This window comes from Priapulus caudatus, unplaced genomic scaffold (genome assembly GCF_000485595.1).
Source record: "Priapulus caudatus unplaced genomic scaffold, Priapulus_caudatus-5.0.1 Scaffold639, whole genome shotgun sequence".
NCBI lineage: Eukaryota > Metazoa > Priapulida > Priapulimorpha > Priapulimorphida > Priapulidae > Priapulus > Priapulus caudatus.
Window position 1 is genome coordinate 89,071 of NW_014577700.1, and position 9,924 is coordinate 98,994.

Here is a 9,924-nt window from a genome sequence, read left to right on the forward strand (position 1 = left end):
ACGATCCCCCCCGATGTGCCGAATATCGTGACCGTACGTCGAGCGGTTAAGATTTGTGCCCAACTGTTGACGCACGGACGGACGCACGGACGGACGGACGGACGATCAAGCGATTCTACAAGCTGCATCTGACTATGTCAGATGAGCTAATTATGACGAAATACATAAGCATGACAAATGCTGTGGAATACTGACTTCCTTCACTATTCCATTGACATCAGCGTCGTACTGCCGCCATGGCCTCTGGTCAGACATTTCAGTAGAGATCCGAGGATCGCACTCCATTATAGCATCACAAACTGCAACATAATCAGTAAAGATGACAATGTTTACTGCTGTCCACTGCTAATCAAGCAGCCTGTGGCAATGAGTGTATCCTAAATGAGAATGTGTTAACTGGTTTTGGACAATATAGGAAAGTGGCTTAGTATTGCATTGAACATATGTATGCATGAAGATACACGTGTTCATGGTATTAAATATTTGCTACAGCAATGTTTTGGTTAATCAAAATGTTTAGAACTTTAATCAAATCTCTTGAATCTCTAATATTTAATTCTAATGGAATGTAAATTTGTAAGTATATAAAAACATATGCATGCCTAACTGTAAAAATGTAATAAATTTACAATAATGAATTACATGAAACCCAAATAATAGGAAGAGAAGGGAATTTAATTTCTAGATAAAAAACCACAACTTCTCAACCTCCCTTTTCCTATTCCACTTTGATTAAGGTCTTTTACATTCCTTCACTATCCGCGTTACTTTACATGATATATATTAATCCACCAAACCCTTCACTTCAACTTTCCTCCACCGCCTTTTCCAACTCGAACTTTCTTCGCCCTACCATTTCCCACTATACTGCATTGCCATTATCACTACTCAGGCTTCCCTATATTCATGAAAACTTCTACGTTAAATTATATCACTTATTTTAACATCCATACTCTTCTCTACCGCATGCTTGTTACTTTTCCATGACCTAACATCATGTGTTCATGTAACATCATAACATCTGCCCGCCTTTCTCTATCTGATACGTACTCATGTTTTTTCTCTTTACCTCTACTAGCTCTAACACCCGTCTCCTCACCAGGCCTGTGTAACTGTGGGAATAAATTCTGTTGTACACAGCCACAGGGGCCTCCGGTCCACTCGGTTCACCTGCCAACTCGGTTTGCAGTTGACCGAGTTGACGCGTCTGGAGATCGGTGAGCTCGGTTCGTGAGATGAGTTGACGCGTCTGGAGATCGGTGAGCTCGGTTCGTGAGATGAGTTGACGCGTCTGGAGATCGCTCAGCTCGATTCGCTGGCTAACTCGTGAGATGTTTCAGACGCCCCAACTCTAATATCTCGCAAAGGATTTGAGTTACATTTCTAAAATTCTAGATACATATAAACACATGTCTTAGCTATGGTTTCTGTGAATTTTGAGCATATTGAAGCACATATAAACACATGTCTTAGCTATGGTTTCTGTGAATTTTGAGTTTATTGACTTAAGGTTATGACTTGAGGTTATAATCTTACTACACACTCTCCTGAACAAAACCCTCACAAAAGATAGAGCAGGTAGGAAAGAGTGAGCGCCAAGTTCGCGCATTTCTCAATACCACTGCCAGCACAAATAGTAACACAAACATTCGGGCATCTGTCCATAGGTAAAGTGTACGGTAAAACTAAAACGCAATTTACGTAGAGATGTCTCGTAAGATTCTGCAACATTAATTTATTAGGCTGCTGCTGCTTACCTGATAACTACCTCTTAATCTCTATGTCTGAAAAGACTGACCAAGTTGGCCGGTAACATTAATTAATTCACGTTATGAATACAGAATGGGAAAATACGACATTCGCCATATTACAACAGATGCTAAGCGACCCTGGTCACCCTGGTGGTGAAAGTATAAACAGGAAACTACGATTGCAAGCGAAATGAGGAAATTACTAAAATGGATACTTAGGGATCAAAGAATAAGATTTAGCAGAAATAAATGCTGGAGGTACAAATCAATGAAAATGATGGGATAAAAGTATACATTCCCAGAATATCCTCGCAAGTTACAAGAGTGGGACAACATACGATACGATACGATACGAAGCGCGTGCGTTCCGTGCGCAATCGTGCTTCCGCTTTCCGCGGCAACTGCAAAACAAAACATCATGGCGCAGTACCACACAAATCCTTCAAACCCAGTTGTGTTTTTCGACGTTACAGTTGGAACTACAGTATGTTAGTGTTAACTAGTATTACAGAAGAACAGCCTACATCGCACTGGAATTTCTGATTCGCAGAAATTTATGCTGTCGGCTTTTAATTTCTGTAAAAAATCGTTTGTTTTATTGTTCACGTGTTGATAGTCACATTACTGACATTACTCATTAGGTTAGTCATGACATTACTCATTACTCATTAGTGTCAACAATGTCAATGATTAGTCATTGGTCATTACGACATTAGTGAGTCTTCAATACTTGTCGCATGTCGGTCCGTCGGATTCCATGAGTTGTTTGTATAATTAATTTGTTACTCATAGTCATAGTCATAGTCCTAGAAGTAGAAGTACTACCCCCTAGGTCTACGCTTTGATTTCGTAGTACTAGTAGGTACATCTAAATGTAGCTCAAGGGGTCATTGTCGTATCAGGTACTACAGATATGTACCCGAGGTACATATACCTGCCTATACACAATCGTACCAGACCTTGTACCTACAGACTGCTACCCTTAAACCCTTAACCCTAACTCCCTAAACCTAACCCTAAACATACCTCATATAAAATAGTAAACATAATACTAAAACAACCTAAAACCTACCTCGGCGGATACCATATCTGTAGTACGCTAAGACATAAACAGTAACATGTTTATATCTCGCTTATTGTTTACAACACTCTAGAACAAAAATTAACAAGGTAAATAAGAAAACCATACAGCGAAAGGATGGCGAAAAGACCATACGGTCAACAAGTCAGCCATCCTCTAGAAAAAATTATAAATGCAGAAGTAAGCGGGCAGCTGTCGTCACGGAAGAAATATAGCTAAAATATTGTTCTAGAGTAATTTATTATAATATTTTAGCTATAAGTGAACTTTAAATGTGTAGCCGAAAACAGTGTGGAATAAATACAAGTATGAGATCCGAAAATTACATGATTAACAATTGCTTGCATGTTATGCAGGATATAAGTAGAGATAATTCCAAAAATTAAACAAATTTGAGCAAAATATTTACAGTAATGACCGCATAAATAAACAGTCTTGAGTGTAATTTATAACAAAACAGGCTAAGTGCATACGTTTATGATACGTAAAATAATACATTAATGAATACATATTTATAAAGAAACTAGTTATTAACAGATCAGATGACAACCACAATCTAACAATTGCAAGCAATACATAAAGCGCCACGTAAAAAATAACTCGGAACATAATCACACTCAACTAAATGCTATGTACAAGGTGTATCTTCATTAGCATATATATTACTATATGAAAATTAACTTAGGAAGTGGTTCTGCATTGAAACATGCGTTTAGAATAAATAAATAAATATCTTGAATAAATATTATCTAAAGAATAGCAATCACATGCCAGTGTTACAGCAATCGCAAAAAAATAACAAGAAATGACATAATAATAGACGTAGAGAACTAGTTAATCATGACCCAGATATGTTAGTCATTAAGAGATATACTGTTGAAGCATGCTTAATTTATATTTATAACTGAACTGTTTAATAGTAGTGGATGCCGTGTTTAATTACAGATACGGCGTTCCAAAGTTTTAACTCCAGCCGGATTTTAATTGATTTAAAACCGAGTATTATGCGTACTCTAGGGAGAAAGAATTAAATTATTAAGTAGAAGTGCTCTTGATCTGGTGTATGATGAGCCATCTGAAACTGTCTTTTTTAAAATAATTACAAATTAATTCAGGAGGATACCTGGCATTGAATTTGACACATAAATTACCTAGCCCTCGCTAAATTATAAGATGTGTTTAGTTGAGCGTTGCAAATACATAAAAGTAAGCGGGTTGCATGATCCCTCCAGTTGCAAATTTTGATAAGTTTAACAATTTTGTTTTGAATAGTTGTAGTGCGTTTTTAAGTGGTTTTGTTAGCCTGCTACCCCAATTCGAAGACCGATAGATTAGATAGGATAGACCAGGGCCATAGTACAAATAGTGCGAAGCAACTCATTTGCCCTGAATAAAGTCTTAATTTAGATATAATACCAGTTGATCGTGCAATTTTTGTTGTAATATGAGTAATATGATTTTTCCATGTGAGTTATTGTCAATGGAAAATTCTAGATATTTTATATCATGCAGGTAGAAGGAGGTACGTGGGTTCCCATTTGACACCTGAAATTGGGGAAGTGCGGCATCACCTGAGGCTGCCAAGTTTGCAGGCAAACGACCGCCGTCACTAGAGTTGCAGCTGATTGAAAACTGTGAGTTGGGCAAAGTGCGGCGGCAAGATACCATGTTGTTGTGGGTGCGCGTGTGCTGCAGCAGGAGTGTGGTGTGGAGGAGGCACTTTATCCCCCTTCCACTGGCTATTATTACACAAAACGGTACTATAAACTTTTATTTTCCATTCAAACTGTTCATTACTGAACATTACACACCGATTGGTTAGGTTTAGATATAGAGCTGGTACATTAAGGCAGATGTGGTCGTTGTCGTATCAGGCCTCCTCCACACCACACTCCTGCTGCAGCACACGCGCACCCACAACAACATGGTATCTTGCCGCCGCACTTTGCCCAACTCACAGTTTTCAATCAGCTGCAACTCTAGTGACGGCGGTGTTCCTGCAACTTGCAGCCTCAGGTGATGCCACTTTCCAACTATCATCAGAATTGTGGAAAAATGCTTAAGGATCTACACCAGCCATTTTTTAACATTGGGTTCAGGAAAATGCACTGAAATTATAGAAATTCTTCAAATGTTGATCCAAAACAACATTTTGAATGTTACGCTATATATATATATATATGACTGTGGGCAAGCGTGCGTGCGTGCGTGCCTGCATGGTGCGCGACTGTGGTGTGATGGGGGGGGGGATCCTGCTGCCAGTTATGATGGCAGCAAAAGTTAGTCAGGTAGTGTGTCAACCCATCCACATATTAACCTACCTAGTACCACCACTTGACTTCTGATGAACTTAATTTCTAGTAACTACACCACTTGACTTCTGACGAACTTAATTTCCTGCAGAAATGGAAGTGCTTTGTTGTGACAGTAAAATAACTCTGAGTTAATTTAAGTAAAATAGCTTAGAGTAAAATCATAAATGGTATTTATATTTTAGGAAATTGGAAGAATGAAGATGGAACTTTATGCTGATATTGTACCTTTGTCAGCAGAAAATTTTAGGTAGCTAAATTATTTGAATATAGATGACACCTATTAAAGCACTGTTATGTGTATTTCTGAAAATATAGGTATTTTACTGATAATGTATTTTCTTTGTGGTTTTACTTGTCAAGTGGATTATTTTCTGAATCCTTATTTTAATAGGTATTATCTTATTAAAATGCCATGAGTGAAAATTCAGGTAATTATATCAGTGAACAGTTTTGCTGAATTGAAATAATTATTTAAATTTCCAACAGTTCTAACAAACTTTACTGTTGCAAGCCAGTCATCTAAACTGTTATGTTGTTTTGCATTTTTAGACAGTTTTGCACTGGGGAGTATAGAAGAGATGGTGTGCCTATAGGATATAAAGGAGCAATATTTCATAGGTGAGTCTTTTGTTTAATTGCAATTTGGATAGTTTATTTGTGCTAACCTTTGCATTGTATTTTATTACTTTATTTGTTATTAAATCACAAACTTTCAGACACTTATTTATTTCTATTATATAAATTATATATTTCTTGCTCTAGTTTGTGTTATAATAGATGTGACTTATATAAAAAACTATATTGTTTACAGAGTCATAAAAGACTTCATGATACAGGGTGGTGATTTTGTCAATGTAAGTATTTATATTTAAAAATATTATCAATGATAACACATCTATTTTCATGCACATTCTTAACTATTACTCAAATTTTAGGGTCTCTTTAGCTATAATTTAAATATAACACAATAAAAAAAAATACCACTCAGCATAATTTTTTAATTCATTTACAGGGTGATGGCACAGGAGTATTTAGTGTTTATGGAGGTAACTTTGCTGATGAAAATTTCAAACTAAAGCATAGTGGACCAGGCTTACTATCTCTGGTATGTGTATATTTACCGGTATTTGTTACCTTGTTTATTGTGCTATCTTACACAGATAGGTAGATTGAAATTCGTTTGTAACTTTATAGGTTACATATTTTGTATATCTTAATAGTAACATTATCTTGTATAACCCTTCATATATTAAATTATTCTTTATGTATCACTAAATGTTATAATTCTAGGCAAACAGTGGAAAAGACACAAATGGCTGCCAATTTTTCGTAACCTGTGCGAAATGTGATTTCTTAGATGGAAAGCACGTTGTTTTTGGTAAGAATGTTGAGCTGTGTAGGTTATAGTTTACTGATAAAATTAGCTTTAATAATAGCTTTTAATTAGTTCTCTAGTTTCTTTTAATATAGTTCTTAAGAAACAGTATGTAGCAAATCTCACATTTTGCAGTACTCGCTTAATACTACTGGGAAAAAATAAACTATCTGTTGAGTTGCAAATTGAAAATTAATATCTCCATGTATGTCTTCTTCTTCTTTCTTCACATTATTAGTCCTATTCAAGTGAGGTTGCAGCAGTGGGCTCTTCTCCTCCATTTTTCCATATCCTCCACTTAGTGTGTCATCAATCCCTTCTCCTTCAAGTCATTCTGCACGCAGTCCTTCAATCTTGTCCTTGGTCTCCCTCTTCCTCTTCTGGCTGGTATGTATTCCCATGTATGTGCTTGCTGTCAATAATGTTCTTTTTACAATTAATCCAGGCAGGGTGGTTGATGGATTGCTGGTAATGAGGAAAATCGAAAATGTACCCATCGGACCAAACAACAAACCGAAGATCCCAGTGACAATATCGCAATGTGGAGAGATGTAAACTCGACAGTTTCCTTGTAGCAATTCAATCAGTGTTACCTTTGCTATCATGTTGTGGTCTGGCCCAGCCTGGTCACCTGCTCTTGCATACCTATTGCTGTCAGGCATATATGAGGTGACTGATGTATGAACCAGATGATGATCTCTATTTCGAAGACAAAACCGTATCGCAGTAGGAATTTTCTACGTTAGCTCCTTGCAACACGGTAGTTGGAGGATCGAACACTGAGAAGACATTCCCACATAGACATTTGCGGTGAATCTCCATGGGTCACAATGTGTTGAGCAGCTGTACAGATAAGCTCCAGAAGACTACCAAACTGCAACCCATGTTATGGCGATTTGTAAAAAATTGAATGTGTCTGAAAGGAGTTTTATTATTCCATGTTTATGATTTGTGATGAGTCGACTATCATAATTACGAGTAGCTACATTGCGAAATCGAAATTCAGCTGTATCACTATGAAATGTGTTAATACATTACTGCATTTAGTTTGACTAATAATAAAATCATTATTTTATAAAAAAAACATTTGTGCACATTTCTATTGCATGCCTTAATTGCTGTATGACTGTTTAAAGCATAATACTGTAGCATAGAGTTATTATAGAGAGCAGTGATTCCCACTCATATGAACAAAGACGCCACCTCTCGGGCGAATTATAACCCATTTTATATGTGCTGCCCTCTTGCGCAATAACGGCAATACAACCATCATGGCCGAACGGAAGAAGACACGAAAGCGAAAGGATGAGGTAAGACTTCTCCTTCATGAACGCATCGTCTACACTACGTTACAATAGCTGTATATTGAACTTACAATATAATTAATTGAGTTTAGTTTCGATTTGATAAAAATTTGTGCCATTATAATTGAAGTTCACTTCAGTCTGTTTCGTGTTGCACGATTGTCGGATTGACGTCACGTATTTACTATCGAATAACACAGTCATGTCAGTCATTGAAACTGTACCACCACGATCACAGTACCCCTCCTCCTGTGGTGGTAAAATGTCAATGCCTGTGTTGTGTGTGGTTATATATACAGGGGTAGAAATTAACTTTTGAACATGGTTACATGGGAGTACAACGAACTCCCTAGTAATGGTCTACCCTCAAAAAGAGGGAGTCCGCAGCAAAATGAGGGAGTCTGCAATCTAAGGTTCAAAATGAAAGATAACGCATGTGCATCGCATGTGGTTATGTTTAAGATTGTGCGGTTGCACGTCTGCCAAATTTTCTTTGCACATTAGTAGAAAAAATACCGTAATTCTGCGAGGCTAGTTAGTATGGCAGAATTTTCTGGGAGTCACACGGACTCATCCATATGCCAAATCGAGAGTATTTGACTCCGGACTCCCGTTAATTTCGCACCCTGATTATATATGTCAGAGAACATACAGTTGGAAGTTATATACCGGTACCTCTAATCATATGTGACAATTGTGTACAGTGTATTTACTGTACTTAGTATTACAGAATACAGTACTTATTAACTAGTAAAAGTAGTATAGTATAAACATGTTGAATGAATCTTAACTTTACGTCACTTATCGGCGGTATGTGTGCCTGCAACTACTATAGACTATAGTCTAGAAGTGATTCACAGATTTGTCTATTTGTCTTGAAAAACATAATGGTAAAATAATTTTAGAATTCGGCCATTTATTTCGACTGACTCTTTCTGTTTGTGTATCGCAATGCGTATCGTATCATGACCCTAGTGTATCGCTACACCTCTAGTAGAATGATAATCCCTGCTGATATCATATTTAACTTTCCTGGTCAATGTTGTGGTAAAGCATCATTATTTATGTGGTTTAGGAACTCATGGTTTAGGAAATATATTGGCTTCATGAGTGTACAACAACTGGAGGTAGGAACCGTGAGAGTAAACCATGAGTCCTGCGAATAAATCACTTTGTGGGCTCTGATCCCCAGTGATTATTGAATATTGACGCCTGAGTGTTATTTCTGTGTTATACTATCCTATCGTGCCCACAGAACATTTTTAGCTTAGTTTTTGTTTAATGGAAGTCTGATTCATGCATGACTGATACATGCACTTAGTTATGATACTGTAACTTATTTACTCAAAATTCAGAACTCGGTTTAAAGGAACAGTAGCCTCTAGGTTCTAGGGTTATTTTCAGCTAATTTAGGTTATAATTGCGCTACATAAAAAGTTTCATGGTTCAATCACCATTAGAAATATTTACAGTATCGGCCGACTTTAATTCCATAGACAAAATATTAAAATGGATATATTAAGTGGACCAACAATGGCAATCTTAAACGGGACAGTAGCCTCTAGGATTGACTCGACAATACAAACTGTAACTTCCTGCATAACACACACTCGTCTATAACCTACATGTCATGTTGTCAGCCAGATTACTTAATTAATCTATTGTACACTCCCTCAACAAAACCGCTAAAACAATAAACCTCTTGAACGGCGCCAATGAACACCCGCAGAACGGAGTGGCTGCCACGCCTGTAAAAAGATGCTCAATTGCCATTTTATTTGGCAGGTTAAATGACCGAGGCTAATCACAGCACAAAAACACTGAAGTGCAATTATATTTAATCCTTAAAATGCTATTTAACCGAACGATGTATTCATTTAGGGCAAATTTATTCCAATATATAACTGAAACTATACTGTCGTTATAAATATTTAACAATCCTTTTGCTTAAATGAATAAATAGAGAAATACCCTCGGTCTGTACCCTTGGCCTGGAAAGTGGTTTTGCCCCGCAACTTCTCAGATCGTGCGCGTTGAGTGCCGCCAGTCCGTCGTTGTAACAACGGAGTCGTTTAGTTTACCGAACATTTTTTTTTTT

The 9,924-nt window shown here is 37.1% G+C and overlaps 1 protein-coding gene across 3 annotated transcripts; it reads left to right on the top strand.

The window, feature by feature from the left end:
• The first annotated feature begins 1,985 nt into the window (after positions 1 to 1,985).
• Positions 1,986 to 7,608, top strand: LOC106812369 (peptidyl-prolyl cis-trans isomerase H). Of its 3 annotated transcripts, none has more exons than XM_014816223.1 (7): positions 1,986 to 2,009; positions 5,330 to 5,394; positions 5,697 to 5,765; positions 5,959 to 6,001; positions 6,160 to 6,252; positions 6,438 to 6,525; positions 6,968 to 7,608. In XM_014816223.1, the coding sequence occupies exons 1-7, from the start codon at positions 2,001 to 2,003 to the stop codon at positions 7,075 to 7,077; spliced, it is 477 nt and encodes a 158-aa protein (XP_014671709.1). In that variant the 5' UTR covers positions 1,986 to 2,000; the 3' UTR covers positions 7,078 to 7,608. The 3 variants fall into 3 exon arrangements, with proteins under 3 accessions (XP_014671709.1, XP_014671708.1, XP_014671710.1); XM_014816222.1 differs by lacking the exon at positions 1,986 to 2,009 and adding an exon at positions 2,130 to 2,235; XM_014816224.1 differs by lacking the exon at positions 1,986 to 2,009 and adding an exon at positions 2,276 to 2,392.
• The last annotated feature ends 2,316 nt before the right edge of the window (positions 7,609 to 9,924 follow it).